This window comes from Sceloporus occidentalis, unplaced genomic scaffold (genome assembly GCF_023333645.1).
Source record: "Sceloporus occidentalis isolate IW3139 unplaced genomic scaffold, rSceOcc1.0.p SCAF_5, whole genome shotgun sequence".
Taxonomy (NCBI): domain Eukaryota; kingdom Metazoa; phylum Chordata; class Lepidosauria; order Squamata; family Phrynosomatidae; genus Sceloporus; species Sceloporus occidentalis.
In genome coordinates, this window is record NW_028316985.1 from 103,537,875 (window position 1) to 103,562,794 (window position 24,920).

General features: G+C 39.4%; 1 protein-coding gene across 3 annotated transcripts in view; it reads left to right on the top strand.

Annotated features, from left to right (window-relative positions):
* The window catches only part of LOC149312607 (signal peptide, CUB and EGF-like domain-containing protein 1), a 254,919-nt gene that overhangs the window by 169,658 nt on the left and 60,341 nt on the right, over window positions 1-24,920 (top strand). For all 3 annotated transcript variants that reach the window (XM_089524974.1, XM_089524972.1, XM_089524973.1), the window contains one exon: window positions 16,758-16,880. In XM_089524974.1, the coding sequence (XP_089381100.1) occupies window positions 16,758-16,880 (123 nt within the window). The remainder of the gene's footprint in view (window positions 1-16,757; window positions 16,881-24,920) is intronic.

Sequence of the window (24,920 nt, forward strand, 5' to 3'; positions counted from 1 at the left end):
GATTTTAAAATGCCAGTTCTTAGGCAGTGGAATTGAGTTTCATATCTGTACCATAGTGTATCCAAGACTTCGGTAATACTGCATAGCTCATTTAATAAAAGGTCAGAGAAGACTGTACAGTCAGGACTAAGTGCATGCTTTTCCTCCATTCTAGTGGCTTGAAAATATATCCCATGGAATCCTGGTGTCCCTCAGTGAACATGCTGGTAGACGCTCAAATGAGCTTCTTCACTATTAGCATTTCCCCCCTACCCTGTGGAAACATAGGTGGACATTAGATATATTTAAGAGTATACACTTAATTCCCTGTAGATTGACAGATGAAATCTAACGGACCTAGCTGGCACCATTCATAGGAGCCCTGGTGGCGCAGTGGTTAAATGCTTGTACTGCAGCCACTCACTCAAAACCATAAGGTTGCAAGTTCAAGACCAGCAAAAGGGCTCAAGCTTGACTCAGGCTTGCATCCTTCTGAGGTTACTAAAATGAGTACCCAGATTGTTGGGGGCAATTAGCTTACAGTTGTAAACCACTTAGACACTGTTAGTTCAGTATGAAGCAGTATATAAATGAAGCTGTTTGTTTTTTATTCAGAGCAGTGGCATTTCTTGCAGTGGAAAAAGGGCCTCACATCTTCTGAAGTGTCACCCAATGCAGTCCACACAACCTACATCCCCTAGTGATGCCACTGATTCACACTACACTCTCACATGCATCTCAAAGTTCTTTGTAATGTTTCAGTGTTCATTGGCTGAGTGGAAGCAATTCTGTGATGGCAGACTGTTTTGACATATACTCATTCCAAGTCCTATTCTTCGTTCAAAAGATCTTCTGGGTATTTGCAGTGCGATGCCTCTTAGTATTTCCTGTTTTGAAGAATTAACACCATTTTGTATTGATATGACGATGTGAAATGCTTTCTGGGTCCAACAGTAAGGCTTTCTAAACATATTTTTTCATTCAAGACATGTTCTAGCCCCAAATTCCTGGGAAAGAGAATGGGAAGGAATTCCATCAGTAAATATAGTCATCTCAATTCCTTATTACCCTACAGCTCCTCCTCCTTCTTTTGGCACTTGTACTTCCAGCTCACTGGGCATTTTTCCACAAATTGTTGGCTTCTCTGCAAAATCCTTGTCAGGTGTTGAATCCTTTCTTAATCTGTCTTGACTGAAATATATAAAGTGTCTAAACAATTTAGCATTTAATCACATTGGACACAACATGAATTGCTGACAGAGCAGGAGATTTATTTGATATCAACTGGTTTTTAAGAGTGGAAAATCATAGGAAACTGAACTATTTGAGTTTAGAGCCCCAGCAGCAGCAATACTATGTGATTTACCACAAAAAAATTCAAAACTAGGTTTTTTTTAAAGGAATAAAGTGGGGAAAGGGGAAGAGGTTGAACTGGTATTCTTAATCCTTATTGTTCCAAAATCAAACTTGTAAAATCATGATTAAGACTGTCCTTCAGTCATGTTCTGAAAATGATCTTTTTCCCTACTATAAATTAAATTGATTTATTGTTTTAGGGCTAAACACAGATTACAGATTGCTTTGCATGGATCAGCTTTATATCAGTATGGATCAGCAGTGCTAATCCATAGTGATATAAAGCTGCCTAGTCAGGACCATCCCAAACACTCGAGATTCCAGGGCCAAAACATGCCATGACATGATGACACACAAATGTCACACATCATGTTTTGATATTATGTCAAACATGATGTTACGGTAATTTCATATAAGCCGGCCCTGGTAGCGTCATTGAGCATGATAATTAAACTTCAACTATAGTTGTTCAGAGCATGTCATTCAAATAAAAACCAGTGTTTCACATCTGAGAAATGCTTCTATGGTTGGGAACAAAGGGCCTGAACAGACCACCCCTAAGTGAACGGGGTCACACTTCCCCTGAAGGACGAAGTTCGCAGTTTAGGAGTACTTCTGGACTCGTCTCTGCAGTTGACATCTCAAGTAGATGCGATGGTCAGAAGTGCTTTCTATCAACTTCGGTTGATACGCCAACTGTGACCCTTCCTGAGCCAAAAGGACCTTGAAACCGTGGCACATGCTCTGGTAACCTCTCGTCTAGATTTCTGTAATGCGCTCTACATGGGGCTACCCTTGTACCAAGCCCGGAAGCTTCAGCTAGTACAAAATATTGCAGCCAGATTGGTCACCGGAGCATCCAGGTTTGACCATATAACACCTATTCTGAAAGATCTTCACTGGCTGCCTATTCGCTTCCGAGTGCAATACAAGGTGTTGGTTATCACCTATAAAGTCCTACATGGCTTGGGCCCGAGTTACTTGAGGGACCGCATCTCTCCATATAATCGGCCCCACACACTTAGGACATCCGGGAAGAACCTGTTGGAAATTCCATCTTCCAAATACGTTGTTACATCCCAGATGGCCTTTTCAGTGGCGGCCCCACAAATCTGGAATGGTCTCCCCAAGGAACTCCGTTTTGTGAAGCTTAAAACCTTCCTCTTTCTGTGTAGCCTTCCCCACTGAAAAATGAAGTTGTGTACTCCCAATCCCATTGACTCTCTGCCTTACTCTCATGAATGATTGTTTTTTAGATTTTATATAATTTGTATTTTGCATTTTATCTATTTTATCAGATGTTGCAATGGTTTTATTGGTCTGTAAACCGCTTTGATCTAAGGAAAAGCGGTATACAAATAAAATTTATTATTATTATTAAGGGTGCCCTGCAGTCGCTTCTGTCTTCGCTGGATTGGGACCACAGCAACTACACACTGTGGCCCCAATCTGGCAATTCCGTGGTGCAAAAAGGAGCCCTAAAAAGCAAATCCTTTTTGCACCATGGAAAGGGTGCCATAGCTTTTTGGTGCTCTTTTGGTGTTGCGTCATCTGGACGCAGTGCCAGAGGAGCGCTGTGACACCACCCAACCATGTGGTGGAGTGTGTGGCATCATGCTTGTATGGGGGCAAAGCCAGAGCATGCATCATGCAGATGCCATGTCCCAACTCCACTCCAGTGCTGGCCTTTGATGCCGATCTGTTGACGCTGTCAGTTTCCCTAGCTCTGTACTAATCAGAAGAGGGCAAACTGTTCCCAGCTCAGCCTTTAACAACCTTGCAAGCACTGCTTTTAACATCACTTGAAAGTTATAATCCAATGAAAGGAAGTTTTCCAAGCTTGGTATTGAACACAAAAAGCCAAGTTTTACCAGTTCTGTTTTTACATCCCCTTCAAATACTGCTTTTAACAACATAAGGGGTTCTTTCATTTTAATTCAGAGTGAGAGATTTTTCTCTGCGATCTACTCTGAACAGGAAAAAAATGAACTTTTCCCAGCTCGGGTGTTTAACACATTTGCAAGTTTTTAACAGAGTTCTGATCCAAATGAAGTACTTCTCCAGGCCAACAACAACAACAACAACAATAATAATTTCCAAAGTGTGATTTTAATGGGCTGTTACAATCATGGCAGATTTCCCCCTCCCCTCGTTTTTTAATAGTAAGGATATGGAATCTTCCCCTCATCCCACAGATAATATTCATATTATTGCTTTGGCAGGTTGAATACCTCTTATCCAGAAATCTGAAAATCTCTAAAGATCTAGATTCTTTTTACCACCACCCACCCACTTCTACCATTGACAGTGGTGCACCTGCTCGTTCATTTGCAGGACAGCAGGGAGTGCTAGCAGGTTCCCAGGAGATCGCCTGTACTTTTTTTTTCAGTGAGGCTAGAGAGAGAGACATGAAGATCTGTAAAATCCATGCCTCCTCCCCCTCCCCCATTTCATAGATCCTCATGTCTATCTCCACTTTTTAAAATAAATTGACCTGTGTCATTAACTGCCAAATAGAGGTATTCCAAAATCCAAAATATGAAATACTTCTGGTCCTAATAATGATAGATAAGGGGAACTCAACCTGTAATCGTGAGATATCTGGGAACAATGCGGATAAAGGTGATTACCATGATAATTGAAAACAGCCATCCTAAGTATGGATGGCAATTCCGAATCGAGCCTTGTTGAGTTTAGTGGGACACAGTTTTAATATACTGAGAGTCTAAACTACCCAAGGTATGGTTTTCAGGGTTTTTGGTGAAGATATGCGAAGAGTTGGGGAGAGAAAGCAGGAAATGGAAGAAGAATTAAATTGGAAATGGGCTGGGTACAACAAGGAAGCAGATGTAGTGAGAAAGGGAATGCCAATGTACCCAGAATTGCGGAAGGGGAAGAAGGAGAAAGAAAACAAGAGGAGGATTAAGGACAGAGAAGATTAGTAAAACTAGGAAATGTGGGAAAGACAAAGGCAGACATGGAGAGAGAAAAATAAAGAAGGGAAGAGAAGACATCTAGGAAAGAGTACAGGATACAAGAAGGCTGAAGGATGGGGGAAGGAGAAATCAAAGAATCAGACTATGGAGTGAGAAGGAACTAGGGAAAGAGAGATAAGATGTACGTAAGCAGGGACTGCAAGAGCAGTGAAAGGAAAGAAGATTTGGTGGATGGAGAATATCTTTCTCCCGGAATTGGGGAACTGGAAGGAATATTATGAAGATAAATTAAAAAGTGAAGTCAAATACGAAAAGGAAAAGAATCAAGTGCATAAGCAGAGTTATAGAAGACAGATATTCATACCACACATTTGCTAACAGTGATGCAATCCATGTGCACCTCTGACCAAGAAAGAAAACTGTACTGTGGCTTGAACCATTTTGAGTGGGGTGAGGAAGGTGACAGTACAACTAAAGGAGTTAAACATAGGAAAAGCCACAACGCAACAATTTTGTAACACAATATACAGTTAATTCTCAGGTGGCAAATCCTAAAGCAGCTCAGTATTTCCACACTCTGACCATTCTCTCCTGTTTAGTCCTGGTGCTGGCCCTTATTTGAGAAACTTTGAGTGGCGGGGAGAAGATGGCCAGGCAGATTCACTGGAAAGTCTACAGCAATGGGGGCTAGCAGCACACACTTTCTAAAAAGATGTTCAAGACACCACTCACACGCTAAGAGCACGTCTCTGCCTTGAGTAATTCAGAGGGATCCCGGGCCTGGAGAGCTGGGGTCATATCATGATATCTGAAAATTCAGTAGGAAAACCATTTGAAGAGAAGAAGGCATTTGACCTTTACATGCCCCTGTTTCCAAAAATATTGAATTTTGTAGCTCTGCTTCATTTCTAAGGGCAATACATGGTTGAGTTCAGTGCTACAATAATACTTTGTTTGTAATCCTTTAGCAACACATTTCCATCTTTACCTAAAACATATACTTGTTTAGACATTTCAGCCACCCTTTGTGCCGAAACAAATCTGAAACGCTCAGGCATTTAATGCTACCGGTTTAAGAGCCCTTCTTAACTTTCTCATATGCTGTTTAACCAGGGGGTTATTTGACTGGATGCTCTTTTAAGCAAACATTTCTTGTTCTTTCTGTCTCATTGTCATGGTTACCCAGCTATGTAATACACTGCCTACTTCCGTGAAGCAAATCCCTATCATTTGGCTTTCAGATGCAGCAGAAAAAAAGTGCCATTTGTGTTTTCAGATTCTTGAATGCATTTATTCTGTGTGTGTGTGTGTGTGTGTGTGTGTGCATGTAAAGACATATGCTGAAATGAAAGGGAGTTGTGGGAGCAGGAACAACTTGGTGAATCAAAGAGCGATGCAGTTATACATGATTCTGTGTCCTTAGGAGGAAAAGAAAAACAGAGCACAAGAGGTGAAAGGGACACAGAGAACTTGAAGAACAGTTGGAAAAAGAGAATTTTTAAAAAAGCTCCCCACATATAAAGAACAATTATACTTTCTAAACATGAATAAGGAATTAATGGAAGTGGATATACTCAGTTGAAACAGGAGCATATACACTGTGATACCCAAAGTGGGCAGTACCATGCCTTCGGGTGGTGATGGAATGATCCAGGGGAATGGAGAGGAAAAATGGGGTGGTAGGGGGACCATCAGTCCAAGTTTGGGCTTGCAAGAAAGACAAGGGGAACCAGCAGCCTTTAGGACCATGATGGGGGTGAAGAGAGAGAGCAAATGGCAGCAGGGGACAAGCGGTGGCAAAAAGAAGCTTTCACGTTTGAGCCCTTGCTTAAACTTTCTGAATTTTGCTGGGACTTGGCTGGCAGGTTGGACCTGCACAGCAGGTCCTGCTTTCTTTCATTAGACAGGCCAAGAGAAGAGGGAGAAAAAGAAACAATGTTTGCATGTGGAGGGGGGACAACTTGAAGCTGTGTGAGGCAGGCACGTCTCTGAGGAAGGACTGGGAGGAATATCTGCCATCAATTCTTCAAGAGAATGCTTCAGCTCTCTTTTTCACTGGGGAGAAAAATCAGAAGCCAGCTGCATTCCAGCAAAAGATTTGAGGGTTTTTACTTGCCGGGAGAAGCTTTTCCTTACATACTTTGTCACCTTGGGAGCAGCAACTGAGCAGATAGTTGAGCAGCAACTGAGAAACCTCTCACCTGTGCTGACCTTGCAGCAAAGGCCAGCATGGATGAGAGGTTTCCGCTGCAACAAGGATGACCAGATGCAAAGGGAGCAACAACCAAGTGGCCAGTCGAACAGTGCCCAAGAAGCCTCTCATCCATGTCAGCCTTGTTGCAAAGGCCATCATGGGCAAGAGGCTTCTTGGTCACTGCTTGACCAGCTGCTCAGGCACTGTTCCCTTTGCATCTGGTCACCTTGGGAGCAGCACCCAAGAAGCCAACCTGCGCTCCTTTTGTTGTAAGGCTGGCATGGGAAGAGGGCTTGGGCCCTGTTTAAATATTTGAAGGGATGTCATATTGAGGAGGGAGCAAGCTTGTTTTCTACTGCTCCAGAGAACAGGACCTGAAACAATGGATGCAAGCTACAGGAAAAGATTCCACCTCAACATTAGGAGGAACTTCCTGACAGTAAGGGCTGTTCGACAATGGGACACAGTTCCTCGGAGTGTAGTGGAGTCTTCCTCCTTGAAGGTCTTTAAACAGAGGCTGGATGGCCATCTGTCAGGGAAGCTTTGATTAAGAGTTCCTGCAAGGCAGGGGGTTGGACTGGATGGCCCTTCCAACTCTTATGATTCTATGCTGCTGCGGTATTTGCACATGGGAAGTGAGGGCAGTGGTGAGCTGAGCATAGGTGAGGCAGATGCGGCTGGCTGGCTGGCTGGCTGCTACACAAACAGTTGGCCTAATATTAAGAAATAGGTGATGAGGGGCACTAGGGTTGTTGTTCAAGAGAAAAAGGGGCAGTACTCTTTAAGGGTTTGGGGACCACTGTGTATAGTAATGGCACCTCTCTGTATCTCTCATGTTTCTTACTCAGAGCTGTTTGTCTTACCTGGCTGCTGTGATAGAGGAAGGAAGACAACTAAAATGGTGACGTAACTCTAAATATCCAGTGGCTCTATCTGATAGTTTTATTGCTCCCTGTTTGTTTTGCAAGTGAAATGATAGGGTGCACAGACAAATTGTCTTTCACTGTCTGCCATACTGTTAAAATTCTTTCAAGGCAGCATGTTGCCACTTGCAACTAAAGCAGCATTAGAATTGCTTTTGTGGAATCCAACTTGGAAGTACGTATGAAAAATCAAAGTGGGACCAGTCATGTAGTTTTTCCTTATCCAGTTGGCCATACAAATGGGAAATTGTTGGGTGAAAATGACCCTATAGGATTGATATACACTGTATGGATGAGTTGCTGTGAATTCATGTTGCATTGAATTATGTGGTATCATTTATCAGAAGTGGAGACCAACTTGAGAGAGTTGGACCCCATGATAGGCACATTTAACCATTTTACAGTGTGCCTTTTAGTATTGTGCTTTTGAATACTCTCAGAAAACTACCAAAGTATTTTGAAAAATTGATATGATTATTCAGCATTTTTAGTGGCCACTAGTATGTATACTACTCAGCGATATGCATTTTCCTATCTTTGCTATCATCTAGTTATTATATACTAAACACAGTGTCATTGTCTTTCGTTTAATAGCAATCATTGTACTGACATTGCAGCATATGTTTTACAGTTTAACATTAAAATGTTTCTTTTCACAGAAAAGAATCAGCATTGAAAATAATTAGTGTTTTGTAAAATTTGTAAATTTGTACCTAATTCCTATATGAGATGTGGCTGAGGTTCCTTTGTTTTCTATAAAGCTAATTACTTCTAATACAAAAGTAAGAGGTCATAGATGTTTGTTTTACAAGTTGATTGATCTCTTGGCAGCTTTGAAAACCTTTTCAAAATTGATTAGCTGTTGGAGAATGAAAGACTGGATATGCCCTGAAGGGAAATAGCTGGCACCCAAATACATATGTGACAGATTACTATTTGTATTTGAAAGCATGCTCCTCCAGGAAACTGCAGAGGTAACAGGTGAAAAAGGAGAAAGTGACATGACAGAAATTTGTTGAAACCTGCCTCAGGTTTCTGTGGTCAGAGTGCATTTGTAAACAGATGAGTGCTTTACAGAAATCACACTGTGAAAGATAAGGATTTGAAAACTTTATCCAGTAAATTCCTGTCCACGTTGTACGTTAGTTAATTCAAGAAATGCTTTACAGAGAACCTGAAATATTTTTTCCAGAACCAAGTTTTACTTCATATAAAGGAAACAGTGCAAGAAAATAAAAATCTTAAAGAATATGCCCTTCACTGAAGAAAGTGAATAGAAAACCATCCTCCATGTGAATAAACTAGTCAGGATGCCACTGGACAAATGGAAAGATACCAGTTTAGATATTTGAGAACCCATGTCACTTGCACTGAGCAAATCTTCCTGGCATGGTATTAAAACCAAAAAAAGGACTGTCAGTTCCTTCTTGTCATTGTGCAGCCTTGCAACTTATCTTAAGACACCCAGGTTTTATGTTCTCTTATTTAAAGCTTTTGAAACAATAGACTATAATCTGAGGCATAAGTGAGGCCCATATGTTAAGGTGGTGGTTGTTTTGTGTGTGTGCTTTGCTGCCTAGATTCCTCTTAAAATTCACAGTGCAAATGTTTTAATGGTTCCTGTGATGTCTACTTACAAGTAAGAACTATTTATTTCAATAGCTCTTACAGTCACGTAAACATGTATAGGATTGTAACCTATACAGAAAAATGATTTCCCAGACTTCAAGTATACGTGAGTCCATTTGTTCACATGCATACAAGAGCATGGAAAGTTACTTATTAAAAATAATTAATTCCAGGTATTGTTCCAAGTTCCCCAAATATAAGTAGTTGCTATTATAGTTTTAGGTTTTTTTTAAAAAAAAAACAACTAATTATTTTCCATTTCTAACACATACAGTGACTTGGTAGTTACTTTTAAAAATAAAGCATATGAATGCTACAACCTGTTGGCCTGTGGTACAAAGCACACCTAAAATAACAATACGCAGAAATAGATTTTATTTTATTTTTTTAAAATGCAGCTTTAAAAATACAACTATATTCTGCCTCCAAGGACCCAGTTACTCCAAAAGGTTCATCAGACAAAAGATGAAGACATACTTGTGTTATGCTGCAGAAAACAACTAGTACAATATGCCCTGATGACACTTCTCTGTGGGAGATCTCAGATGTTTTGAGACTTTCTCAGAAGCAGTGCCCACTGAAGATCTCCTGCCTTAGGGATAAATGATAACAAATAATCTAGATTTTCTCCTGCTTGCGATCTTTCTCTGAACACCCCTCACTAATTTCAGCCTGCCATCTGATGATTATCAAAAGGGATCTGCTGAGTCTCCTAACTTCTGTACATGTGTAATAGGCCTTCACCATCTTTGACTTTAATAAATTACAGTTGGCCCTTCTTATACACGGATTTTTTTATACATGGATTTCAGCATCCACAGTTTGAAAATGTTCAAAAAAAGTATAAATTTCAAATATCAAACCTTGATTTTCTATTTTTATAAGGGACACCATTTTTCTACGTCATATTTAATGGGACTTGAACATCCATGGATTTTGTTATCCACGGGGGATCTTGGAACCAAATTCCAATGTATAACAAGGGTCCACTCTAGTTAACAGGATATGGTTAACTGTGATCCTGTGCATAGGTATTGAGAAGTATTGGGCTGCAATTGATTTTATATTCACTTACTTGAATGTGAACAAACATAAAATGGATTACAGGCTGATGGATTGTATTTTAACTCCAAAACAGCTGACACACACACACAAAGGTACAGCCAAAGCCAGACTATTAATATTCTTCCCCCACTTTTTCAGTGACTAGACTTGCCTTAACAATGAAAGTCGGGTGGGGATTGCAGTTACATTGCAGAAAAGGAATGTTATCCCTCATAATAATGAAGGATAGAAATAATAGTTGTATCTTCACTTTTGGAAAAAAGAATTAAGGTATCTATTTATTTGCAATAGGTGACTTCCAAACACTGATTCATACCTTGTTGTCCTCCCTCTCCTTCCCCCAACTGCCCCATTGTCTTTGCTTTCACAAACTCATGTGTGATTCGTCAAATGTTTTCAGATGACTGCCTCCTAACACCATCAGTCAAGAGACACCCTAAAACTATTTCATCTTTTCCCCTGTAGCAGATGTTTTATGAATTTTTTTTAAAAGATGAGAGAAATAGGAAACATGGAAAGTTACAAGTGAAATATGGTAGCATTTGGATGCCCTTTAAAATTTGGTGAATAAGGCGGAGCAAAAAAAAATACCCTAGAAGTGCCCTTAAACATTACAAATTTTTAGGTCTGGTGTTCATTCTGTGATGACCCATTGAACGTTGACCTCTTCTTTGTTGTTTAAATACAATGATGAATAATGATGATGTGTGTGAACAAGCTCTAAAAACTAATTTTCCAGCTTCTATCTTTTTAAGACATGGTAGCTGTAAGAACCGATATTTGATGAAATGGAAACAAAGAACAAGTATTTGATTAAAACAAAGTAATGTTTTTGGAATTATAAAACTCTATACAAATCTGTGTGTAACATAAATGTGGCTCTGTTTCTCTCATTCTGTGGGATGATTTGGTATATTTGTGTTTCTCGTAACAGCTCTGTATTTGTAGTTATGGAGAGAAAAATAATAGGGCCGCTGACTGGGTTAGAGTTGATACACTTGGATCTTGTTCTCTTTCAAGTGGAAAGCAGCAACACTCTCTTCCAGAGAGTGAAATAATTTTACATGCCTTGTCAGTCTTGCTACAGCTATGGAAAGAAATACAGTGAGAACTGAGACACGGTGTTATTTATGTTGCTCTGAATGTTTTTGCAGTGAATAGATTTGACCTCTCTCCGGGTTTTGAAGGCCTTGTTTCAAAGAACATGGCAAATTTGCATCACTCCCAGTTTGGAACCAGGTCCTTTGAGTTGCTGCTGTACAAAACCCATTTAAACCAACTATTTTTGTCTCCTGAGTTCAAAAGTGGTTTCCATGTTCATTTAGGTTCCAAATTTTAGGATCATGTTATCAAATTATATGAAGCTTGTCAAACATGGATTTTTTGTGTATTGTTATTCTATCCTAATATCTTCAGGAAGCTAGAAAGAAAAGTTGTCCGTAGCAACTTTCATCACTTGTCCTACTGTAAAGAATTTGTTTGAAATGCATTCACAACTACTTCTCTTTGTGCAACTGACTTGTGTTTGTTGTGGTTGTAATTTGGTACTGCTATTTTTTATTTCTCTGGACTTGCCCAGACTAGGCAAAAGCCTCAGAATTCGGTGGGTGTTGTTCCTATTGGTATCAGGATTTTTTTTTCCAATATGGAAATGATATTCCTCCTGTCTTGATCTATTTCTCATGAATTTCTGGGAGGAATCTTGACTTTTTAAGTCTCAGGGCAGGAAGTGGTTTATTATTATTATTATTATTATTATTATTATTATCTCCTGGATCTTCCTTTTTTTTCTTCCTTGCATCAGAGACAATCTTGTGAAACTTTAATTTCCTAAATAATTGTTATTAACCAGACATTAACCAAACACAAACTACATCTTCTCTACAACTCTACAACAACATCATTCAGACACATAAAACGGTTAACACATTAAACACACAAGGGTCCTAACCAAAAAACATATACGTATCTATTTACAAATGACTTCCTCATCCCATCCATCAGGTTTATAGTTACCAAAATTTTCCTTTCTTTACAATGTTGCAAGTTTTGCTCTATTTCGTCCTATAACATTTAAATATAGCAATAATTCCTTTTTAACAGAAACCATCCTTTTGTCCAATCTTTTATTATTTCCTTTTTACTCAGTTTTCCAGAAACTGAACTAAGGTGCACCCCAGTTTTCCTTTCAAAACTGTATTATCTTTGTCATCTCCTGGACTTTCCAATGCGGGCAGGGTAAAGTCCCACCTCTGTCTCCATTGTCTCATTTCCTCTTGTCCACCCTCCATATCCAAGGATTGTTTATCCATGAATTCAACCATCCATGGCTTGAAAATATTCCAAAAAGATATACATTCCAAAAAGCAAACTTTGATTTTGCTATTTTATATAAGGAACATCATTCACTACACAACTTTTAATGAGAGCATCCCCGAATTTTGGTATCCACAAGGGGTTCAGGAACCAAACTCCACTGGATAAAAAGGGCCCTTCTGGGTACTTCTGGGGAGTCCCACTGACAATGTGTTACATAGGGGTATGACTTTTCCCATGCAGTTTCTCCTGTGACCTTCCTTCTCTCATTACATTTCCGGGAGGGAACAAAACCCTACGCACACCACACTTCAACCAGGAAATAAAAGAAGACAGCCTTGGTGTATTTTGGGTGTGACTGAATGCAGGGTGGTAACAGCTGTTCTGAGATGTGCATCTCAAGAACACAATAGTTTGACATTTACCATGACTGTTGACCATCTGGAGGAACCCTCTGCTATTTCTTTGATACTCCCAAGTGTTTTCTCCTCCAAATATGAAGCAAATAAAGCAAAACATTTAGATTATTGGATTCCCTGTAAACACCATAAAATGAGCATGAACATTCAAAGCAAATTTAGAAATCCAGTGAATTTACTAAGAAACAAGAATTAGAGTTTTACAGTTCTGTCAGCTCTCCTACAAAGTGTGTGTTTGCCCCCCCCCAAAAAAAAAGCATTAAACTGCACTGACTTTCAAATTAAATATTTAACTTTCATATTTTTCATATTTAAATATTTCTGAAGAATATGGTAAGTTATGGGCAGGACCTGGTCATCTCCATTAGGAGCACAGGATGACATGTCCCTAGTGCTTTTGAGTTGGGCTCTGATGGACATGAGTAATGGAAAGAATGACAAAATCTCTCCTCAAAGTCAAACAGAAAAGCCTGTTCCATGTTGCTGGAAGTTCAGGAACCCTGAGAGAATTATGGCCCTTTCACACTAAAGTTATAGTACTATAAATTCTGCTTTAACTGCCTTAGTCCCATCCTATGAAATCCCATGATTTTTAATTTGGTGAAGCACTAGAGCGCTCTGGCTGAGAATTCCAAGCACCATAAGTTTGTTGTATGTTTTTCAGGCTATGTGGCCATATTCTAGAAGAGTTTACTCCTGACGTTTTTCCAGCTGGCATCTTCAGAGAATGCTGGCATGGGAGAGAGTTGGATATATCTATACTGTGTGACCCAAAATGCTGTTTGAAAGCACTGGTTTTGAAATGCTGTTTGAGAACACTGAAATTCTGAACCATGCCAACAACTATCCGGCCTTGCCATCAACAACAGAACAATACACAGTTAACATGGAAATCACTCCTCCCTACCCAGGGTCACATAGTATAAATATATATATAAAACTCTCTTCCATGCCAGCATTCTCTGAAGATGCCAAACAAAGCTTATGGCAAAACGTAAGGAATAAACTCTTCTAGAACATGGTCACATAGCCTGAAAAACCTACAAAAGCTATGGATGCCAGCCATGAAAGCCTTCGATTTCACATTCCAAGCACCCTTACTAAAATGCAATTCCCGGGATTCCACAGGATAGAGCGATGACATTTAAAGTGGAATTGTAGTTCTATAGATGGTGAAAGGACCCTTAGTTTTTTTTTTCCCTGAAGGCACTCAAAAAGATTGAAACCCTGAAGCACCTGAGACTTGGCCATCTTAGGTATAAGCAGAAATTCCAGTGTAGATGGCAAATGAGCATATCAAAGTACATTGGCTGTGCAAATAGGAACTTGCTTCTGCCAGTGAATCTTCCTATCCGACTGGTGCAAAACTGTAAATGTTAGGGCAGCTGTGGAGACAATAGGAAGATTAGAACCTTGGCATTATGGGAGCAAAGCCAGGGAAAGGTGGGGGCTGCTCCCAAGAGTGAGTAAATAAGAGGGAGGAGTAGGTTAAACTGTGTAACTAATAAAATACTTATACACCATATCCATTGTGAACGCCGTCCACTAAAATAGATGCTGTATTCAGCCTGACTTGTAAATAAATTTATGACTTTGTTTCAACAGGCAGCTGTCTGAAGTGGTTTCAGAAGTAAATTAAAAACACTACCAACACTGAGAAAAGTCTTTTAGGTTTGGGACACATTAGATAGTGGGTGTCTGGCTGTCAAAGAATAGTTGGTGCCAAGCTTGGGAAAAACTTGAAGCCCAGAGTGCTGGCATCTAAAGAGAGTTATAGTGCAAGAAACATTTAAGAGAGTCCCAGGTTCGAGTCTTGCAGTGAATAATTGGTGGGATAGTGGAGATCATCTTCACATAATTGGTGGCAGTGGGGGCACACATTAAAAAGGAGAGAAAGGTTTTGAGAGATGGCAGCAATGCCATGTTCTCACCTCCACAGCAATCTTGGGACAAGGTTTTAAATCTAAATCTTGAAAACAATGAATTTCAGATCAGATTTGTAACACACAATATGGTGTTTTACTTTGCTGATATAAAATTGCAAAGTCAGTTTAGGCCTTCAGACAATAGAATTTTTTTATTCATAAATAAACCTGCAGGAATCTAGTTCCTAATATTTTTGCTTGTTTCAGGCATTCATATGATTGATCATTTACCTTGTATAACAAATAATATTTGCTATGAATTGCAGATATTTATGATTAAAAGTGTTATGGAGAAAAAAGTTGAGAATATGTACTGTTGTGCAAATGAAATCTGATTTTGGTTTTCACTTATCTGTAGGAGACCAATTGCATGATATACCATATACTATATAGCATCAATAACAGAAAATGGAAAACACTTAAGGCAGAAACAGGCTGACAGACTGCTGCTTGGTGTGTTTTATATTATGTAGGTGATCATTTTGACCAGAGTTTGACATGGTGTTCAGTCTTTCCATAGTCTGGTTGTTATTTTCAGTGTTAGCAGCCTACAGTTATTGACTTGGAACAGCAGCTTTAGACATTAAAATGTAACAGTTTTATAATTCATTGCATTTTTTAAAAAAGTTTGCATGGCTTTGGAATGGCTGAGCACTTTTCTGACATCTGTAATAGATTGGATTCTTCAGTTTAAATCTGCTTTGTGGTAGTGCTGACAGAGGAACCAAAACCACAGCAATCCATCCCAAGCGACGCATTGGATGTGTACTGGAATTGATTTGGGCTTTCATACCACAATTTCAGACAGACCCTTCCCTTTGTGAATCCTTTTGTGAATGTGAATTGACCCTTTTATTTTCTGTGATCATTACCTTATTACATGTCTTATCCATATGATTGCCTTCAGTTGGACAGAGTGGGTGGAAGACTATTAGAGAAGAAGCAACATAATCCAGCCCTTCCTAATAAGAAACCGTTTCCAGTCATAAATAAACCTCCCAAACCTTTTGCCTAATGGGCTGGATGACATCCAGAACATTAGAACAATAATTGAGCTAATGGATATATTGCTTGTTGTATTCATTTATTTATCCATTTTAAAATTTGTATCCTTACACAAAAGCACAGCATCCACGGTACATTACAGTTTATAGGAAATTACAGTAGGTTCCCGCCCTGAAGAGTTCCAGTGCAAAATTGTACACAGGGGAAAGGAGAATAAATATACAGTTATTTTAGTCACATATACTTCTGCTTTACTATCATCTTAATACTTGCGATGTAGAAGGTAAGGTCAAAGGTGTCACAGAAAAAGGTGTGTTTGGGAGAGGAGAAAGGGAGAATCTTTTGAAGAAGCAAAACATCTGTGAAGGATAGTAGTGCTGGGGGAGAAAAAGTCACGATTAACAATATATAGGAATACAAGAGCAAAGAAATGGTGATGAGGCAAGGCCATGAAGGGCTTTAGCGCTAAGGACAAGGAGCGCATTCTGGATCATGGAACAGTATGGAAGTCAGTGTAAGGATTTAAGGAAGGGTTCAGATGATGAGAGTGACAAGAATAGTGATTTTGGTAGGATTTTTGTTTGTGTTGTTTTTAAAAGGCACTGAACAACCTGGCTGAAATCATGCACTTAGAGGTCAGAAAGTGATTGCTCAAAGCAGTTCAGCTTTTCACTTCTTGTCTTCTTGAATGTATTATTTTCCCATTTTATTATTATTATTATTATTATTATTAACCTTTATTTATAAAGCGCTGTAAATTTACACAGCGCTGTACATACAATCTTTTAATTTTGCCTCGGTTCTGTTGACAAAGTTACATGGTACTAATTTCTTCCCTATTAATAGTCTGAATTATTTAAAATATTGCTTCTCTTCATCGGTTGTAAAGATCTTATTTTGCTATTCTCAAGACTTGTGGGTGTGTGGCTAATTTCTTCTCTCCTCCTGAAATTATAGGACTCATGTTTTGTTTTGTTTTGTTTTGTTTCTTCCTCTGCTGTTTCTGATAGATATCGATGAGTGTCTGGTCAACAACGGTGGCTGTGACCACTTCTGCCGCAATACGGTGGGCAGCTTTGAGTGCAGCTGCCAGAAAGGCTATAAACTACTAACAGATGAACGAACCTGCCAAGGTAATACTCTTTGAATCATATCTTGCTTGTCTTTGCTTAGTGGTTTTAATAATTCTGTGTTGGGAGAGAAAAAAGTCACAGAAGGCTTGTTTTGTTATCTGGCAGAAAGTGGTTGTAGTAAGAATACTGTAATTCTTTTATCTTCAGAATAAACTTACATTTGTCTAGGTTATATTACAAGACACATGCGACCTATAGCTAGAAACAGACCATGTTCTTAAGTGGCAAACATGATTTCCTAGAAGTCTTTAACAGAGTTTAGAAAGTATCTCCTAACCTTCTCTAGCCAGGAGTTAGGAAAGTGTTTTCTAGCTGGTATGGTGTGGCTTTTTACCAACTTTTAGCTAAATTCCTGCCTGATGCCCCCAGGTCATCATTTAAGATGTATTATATACCTGCGTTCCAACAGAGAAATAATGTAGATTAGGTAAGTAAATGCCTGTATACATTTTAAATGTGGTAGGGAAATTGTTCTTTGTTGTAATACCAACTTTGTGAATACCTTATTGGAATTCCATTGGGCAACCTACTTAAGATCACTTTAGTTGTTGGTCTTAGCTAGATTAGACCTATTGACTCAATGTAATTTACATAATTGTTTCCTCACCAAGCTCCCATTGGTATGTCTACTCTAGCTGGGTTTAACAAGGGGATTTAGGTCTAGATTCTCAACTTTGATGTGCTCACTTTTGATTATTTGTACAACATGGTACTCATAAAATAAAGTTATCTAAGGCGCTATACAGACCGGCCTATAGTGCGCCCTCGTCACCTGCTAGGGGTTGGCCGAGGGTGCACCGCCCATATGTGCCTCATCCCTAGCACGTGATGAGGGCGTCAAAATGGCGGCACCCTGTAGACATGGGTGATGTGACGGATGCTTAGCATCCGCACGTCCCGACATCATTGTGACAGTGCGAGTGTGCCATTGGCGCACTGCAGCATCACAATCGCTCTGCAAGAAGAACCCGCTTTTTGCGGGATCTTTTTGCTGCGCGAATGAGCCGCGTGGTTTATTCTGCCTAAATTAGGAACCTGACTATGGAGGCTCAGGTCATGTTGCCTTCTAGTTTCTTAATGGTACTTTCACAAAACTAGTGGAAGGATTATGAAGCTACATGTTGCCTTTACTAAGTGCCAGTAGCTGTTGGACTGATCCCTTATAGGGAATTAAAAGATTCGGCCAAAAAACTACTCAGGTGTGTAGTGTTAAAAACCTGTATCTAAAGTTAATCTGACAGTCTATACTTTAGCTATTCGCAATAGTTTTGGGTATTGAATATCCATGGTGAGTTATGTACTACATGTTGTTACTACATAGAACTGTGAGAAGGGACTTTTGAAAGTGGTGCAGAGGATTTATTTCCCAACCTCATTCTCTATATAACTCTCAGTTTAATTCCCAGATTCATTCCCTTGGCAACTATTCATCCATTCACCCATCCCCCTTTTTTGGACATGGAATGGTTTCCAGAATCATTCCTATAACAGGATTGCATGGGGTCTTGCTATATGGACACATGTTTAAATGTTTTCTCTTCTTTAAACATCCCGCAGAGGAGCAAAAAGGTTCCTAGAGTGTGAAGGAAAATAAGCTGTTACTTGTTTAACTGGATTAATTGCAAAACATGAAACCTTAATGTTCCTAGCCCCCCTCCCCCCATTATTGCAATAAAGAGTGACGTCTTTTACTTAGTGAAATATTCACTTTGAATATTTAAAGACTATACAAAATAACAAGTGGTCTGAAGTATCTAACAATTATTCTCTCATTTTTTTATAAAGTAGATAGAAGAGCCTACAGAAAAGAAAAAGTAACTCAGGCAGGTCAAGACTTTCCATAGCTTTTTTACAGGCTTGTCCATGTCTGAGAAGTCTGTAGGGTTAAACATGAGGGAGTGTGCATGCACTTAGCTTAACCCCTGTGTATAGACAGCAACCTGAGCACTGACTGGAGATGACTGTAGCACATGTCAGCAGAAATAGTACAGAAGAATATGTCAGTCAAAAATAAGTTGACAGGTATGGCATTTACCTCCAAATGTCAAGACTAATGTGACACATGAGTGATTTTAGTGAACAATACAGTGACACAGTCATAAGCATTAAGGAAAGGAAAGAAAATACATCTAATGCTTATGTGCCTGAATTCTTCAACCACATTGGAGTGTGGTGGTGTGAGTTTTGGACCTCTGTGTGCAAAACTGTTTTGAGATCTCCTCTCAGCAAATTGTCCTAAGAATAGACAGCAATGGCAATAGCACTTTACATTTCTATACTGCTTCATAGTAAACTAAGCACTCTCTTAACAGTTGACAATGTGTTAGCTAATTGCCCCCAACAAGCTGAATGCTCATTTTACCGATCTAAGAAAGGAGGAAGGCTCAGTCAACTTGGAGTCCTGCGGGTTTGAACACACAACGTTGTGGCTGCAGTACTAGCATTTAACCACCGTTCCACCAGGGCATAAATAAATAAATTGATATTTTGTGGATTACAATGCTAAGTGTTACTACGTTTGTTCTGTTAGGGACCGAACAGACAGGCCAAAATAAAGCTGCTTCGGGTCACTTTGGAGGTATGCGTCCCAAGAGGCTGGAAGTCACGCCAAAAGCCATGCTCCAGTCCTAAGGACTAGAACGCAGCTTTGGCACAGCTTCTGGCCTCTTAAGATGTGTGTGTCATTAAAATAGCATACCTCCAAAGTGACCCAAAGCAGCTTTATTTTGGCCTATCCGTTTGGGCCCTTAATGAGCAAAGCAGAAATGGATTTCCATCATGGTACAGTGTGCCCGGGTCATATGCTGGTGCCTTTTGTGCGGCTTTCAGCTTATGCTGAAAGCCACGTGATGGAAGTTTAAATGGCGCACACACGTCATGCATAAGCCCATGTACTATTGCCTTACGCGGAGGGGTCCGGAACGGATCCCCCATGTAAGGCAAGGGCGCACTGTACATAATATATTGTCAGAAGAGCAATATATTGTCTTTGCCATAAGGACATATCTGATTATAAAGCTAAGTTGAAAAAGAAAATAGCCATGGAAAGAATATACTGCAGGAGAGAAGAGGAGAGGAGAGGACAGTGGCAGCTAGGGTAACAGAGGCCAGGATTGCTCCATCCCTGCTGTCCTTCTGGCAGCAGGTAAAGATGTTCTTGTGTTGGCAGGACTTTGCAAATTGATGACGTGTGGGAATGTTGTGCTATTTAAATTTTAAGGTTTGTATTGTAACGTTCTATTTTAACTTATAACTGTTTCAACTTTTTAAATGGTTTAATTGGTGTTTTTTTTAATTTTATAATTATAAATTTTAATGCTGTACAGTTTTTAAATTGTATTGTTTTAAATCTTTGTTCGCCACCTTGAGTCCTTATAGTGGGAGAAGGGTGGGATATAAGAAAATAAAATAATAATAATATTAACAGAGAATTATGTCATTTGGAAGAGTGAGCACATTTCCTTTGACATGTTGTGAGCTGCTGTGGGCACAATAGTGGGAAATTATCATATAAGCAAACAGATAGTGATATCTGAATGTGAGAAAAGATGTGGAAGATGTATGTGCTTGAAAAATACATCATGAAAGAGGATATGACAAAACTCTGAAGTCCAGATTCCATTTTCTAAGAGATCTTCTTTGCTTTGTGACTTTAGTAGTTTTGTGTAAGGAGCCCTTAAGTGTGAAATAGCCATTGTCCTAATAAAATATATGTTGCAAAAATATTTGAAGACTCATGCAAAAAAGTAGGAATTGTAGAGATATGTGAATTGTGCCTAGGATTAGCAGAAAGTTGCAGAACTGACCCAGTCAGGACATCATATAAACATTTCATGGAAATTATGTTGGGACTTACAGAGAAAAACAGTATAGCATAAGTAGGCTCCTTCTTATTCTTCACTTGCCGGGAACATAAGAGTTCTCCAGACTTTTCCAAATGAAGCCAAAAAATTGTTTAAAACAGGAATATTGTATATTGAATCTTGTGGTTTGGCATTTTAGATGAACAACAGATACTTAACTGTTTTGTACCTGAGTTAGTTGGGGCTAAGACAGGCAACAGCTAGCAGTAATATCTGCCTTAGAAAAAAAATATATGGATAACCTAGTTCCTTTTTGGTGTTTCTAGGGGATAAATTGTGAACCCAAGCAGTTAGCATGACTGCTGCTGTTAAATGAAGCAGAGCTAATAGAGACCAAGGTATCACTGGTGAATCACCTGTTTTTTTGTTTCTTTCTTTACTGACAGAATGTCATTGGTGGTTGTTTTAAGTGGAAGGAGGAAGAGTGGTTAGAAGTTACTCATCGTGTCAGTTTATAAATTTTCTGCAATTTTTTTACCCTGTGGGCAAGACATTTTTAAGTACTATTGGGAGTCTTGCGGCAGGTTATTTTGGAATTTTTAATCCTCCCACAGTCTGAATCAGAAAGATTTAATTACATATTCGTTGAAAGATGATGTAGTTGTTCATACTGTTTATATATTTTTGTATCTGTTTTTCTTTTGTGAAGTTGAAGGCTTTCACAGCCGGCATCCATAGTTTTTTGTGGGTTTTTCAGGCTATGTGACTTTGTTCTGGAAGAGTTTGTTCCTGATGTTTCACCAGCATCTGTGGCTGGCATCTTCAGAAAATGCTGGCATGGAAGAGAGTGGGGTATATATACTGTGTGACCCTTGGTTGAGAGGAAGCGGGGTTCACAGATCCTTTTTGTCCCGTCTGCCAGTGTTTTTATTGGGCTTCATTTTTGTCCTGGGTGATGGTTGGAGTTCTTGTGTAGGTATCTTTCTGTGTGTGTAGGTTTTCTGTATCCTGTGTGGCCCAAACATTGATTCGGTTTGCAGATGGCTAGGACATCCAAGAATGGCAATGTTCCTTCCTTTTCCATCCTGAATTGGATATTCAGGTGGATGTTGTTCTGAGGTTCAGAAACATGAACAGATCTTCTCTGTGGCTCCAAATGGTGAAATTGTCAGCCACATATCGGAACCATGTTGTGGGCTTTTTTGGTGTTGTTTCCAGGGCTTGTTTTTAAAAGTGTTCCATGTAAAGGTTTGCTATCACGGTGCTTAGAGGGCTTCCCATGGCTACCCTATCTCTGATCGTAGAATTCATTGTCCCACTGGAAGTAGCTTGTAGCAATGTTCGGACAGGGCTGTGATGCTTTTCTCTTGTTAGATACTACTGTTTACTTTCATTCTGCTTCATTTGGTGGGTTAAGAAGTGCTTGATTTTATGGTACAGTTTTTCAAATCTATAATGGATTAAAGGACACAAACCTTTGTGCCCAGAAATCAAAAAGTGGTGTGTCCCTGCTGTAACTTAACCACCATAGGAAGTAGCTAGAAGACAGTTTATATAAAGTATTTATTTACCACCTTTCAGTGTAAAGTGCATCCAGCATAGCTGACAAAAGATAATTAGCTTCATGTACATAGCAAGATAGTTTAGCTTCATTAACGGAACAAAAACATTAGGCTTTCAAATATTTTACCATACGCTCCACTTAGAATGCTTCTGTTCTGGACGTTCGTATGATTTTCCTTTAACTTTATTCACAACCAATCCATTTTTCTCACCTTATCCACCAATGTTGGTCCTAATCGTTATATCTTCATACCTTTCTTTCTTTCTTTCTTTCTTTCTTTGGCTTAACCTTCCTCCCTTGCTCCCTTTGGCTTAACCTTCCTCCCTTGCTAGTTCCATGTCACATTCTTTGACACTGTCTTCTAATGATGAAAAGATTTTAGAATGTAAACAGTGTTTCATGTATGTTTTATCAGTTTTCTCACTAACTATGCTGGCTGAGGATGGTGGCAATTGTAGTCCAATACATCTAGAGGGCATCACATTGGAGAATGCTGATTTAGACTGTCCATCCATTATGTTTTCCAGTGTGCTCTGCATGGCCATAACAGCACTAATTCATGAACAGGGGCATGAGACAAAGAAAGAAAGAAAGAAAGAAAGAAAGAAAGAAAGAAAGAAAAGCCATTTGCTGGAGGGTGGAGAGCCTCAAATGGAGCTGTGTCCAGGCAAGATGCAGGGGTGCATAACTGAATAGACTGCTTTATATGGATGGACTACAAATATGAGAAAGACACATGGGAAAGTTTTCTTTTTAAAAAAGCGTCTGCTCATGGAAAGCTAGCATGTCAGACAAAAGGTTTCTAGCCAAGCTTTCTCTTTTGGTGAAATTACTTTCTTTCAAAGCACATCTAGAAAATGAAAAGGCTATGAAGTTACACTAAGTATGAATAAGAAAAACAACTTTCATTTATGCTCACCTTTTGAAAGGAAGGAAAAGAGGAACTGGTTAGAAAGCAAGATCAAGGACGAGACTCCACAAACTAGAATTCCAAATTTTATTTTTACGTGAGAGCCAGGGAACTAGTAATCTTGGATCTTTCAAGCAGAAAATCACTGTTCCCATCTAGAGTTTAACATAGTTGTACATTAAACTGTTTTGAGACCTTATTTGTGTGAAAGCAGTGGAGACTGGCCGCAGCCTGGATTGTAAAGTTGAAATCCATCAGGAGGAATATTAATGAATGTCCTTCTCTCATTTGTAGATGGAAATGTGGTGAGAAATATTAAGCTGAGGCAATCCAAGCAGAAGGGCATCCAAAGGGCACCACAAGGAAGGTTACATAGGTTGTTTTTACAAAAAAAAAAAAAAATACATCCAAATACAAAAACATCTTAAAATAATTTTTTACCCAAACCCACACAAACCCCATGTTTGGACTGGTATCCTGGTGGTCAGGTTTGAAGTCCTCCCTTTAGTCATGAGTGTGAAGCAGACATCAAGATTCACTCTGTCCCTGGGAGAAGGGAACACCACAGAAACTGTGGATTCCACAGAGGTTTGGAAAGCCTGTCTCAGATGGAACATCTACAAGGACTCCCTTGCCTCCCGATCTTTCATATTAATGCAAAGGTTCAAGCAGTTTAAAAATACTCTGCTTTTTCTGTACTTCACCTGAGGTAAGCTGTCATACTGACATTAAACTCATGCAGAGCCAGAGTGAGCCCCCTTAATAGCTACCGTTCAAGAGAATGCTATCCATTTACTTTTTTGATGCTATTATTACCTTCAATTCATATTTTCTGAATCTCGACACATGGAAAAAGAAGCAACATTGCGTTCTATGATCCTAAACCTGATCTCTCTGTGTCCCTTGGTCCCATGTCTGTTTGCCATGTGTTCAGTGTGAGACAAAGTGCTGTGTAGAGCACGTGTTCATAGTTAGAACCAAGTTCATTCAAGGATTCCCTCATATAATATTTTTGTGTCCAGTTGAATGTGTGGAAGTCAGGGAAGAGGCCACAATCCCCCTCCATACATATGTTCTGTGTTTGGACATTAGTATGGCACTGGGTTGGGCTATATGGCCTTTGTGATTTCTTCCAGCTTTATGATTTCATAACAAGAGGACTTCTGTGTGCAAAATCAACAGAGGTCCAAAACACACTGCAGAAATAATCCAGTTTGAGATTGCTTTAACTGCCCTGGCTCAATGCTAGAGAAATCTGTGAACTGTAGTTTTGTGAGACATTTAACCTAATCTCTCAGAGAGCTCTGGTGCCACAATCAACTTCAATTCCCAGGATTCCCTAGCACTGAGCCAGGGCAGTTAAAGTGGTCTCAAATTGGATTATTTCTGCAGTGTGTTTTGGACCAGAGACAGTATTCTTGTTTCTGCCAGCCGGTTCAAAGTTAACATCCCTACCACTTTAATCATTGCTTATTTCCCAGTCCCCCACAAATAAGATTTGGCCAGAGGAGAAAGTGATGGGACAGCTGCTCTTGATTCAAAAGAATGAGCAGTTTAGTGAATGGAAGGATACAATAATAAATAAATAATAAATGAAACTTTTATTTATACCCTGCTTTTCAGCTACAGGAGCAATCAAAGCAGCTTACATGATTAAAAGGCAGTCAATATACACTACATACAGTCTGATAGTTCAAAGGTGTTCCTGATTTTGTTTGCATTACTAGTTTTCATGTGTTCTTTAGAAATTACAGTAGTTATTC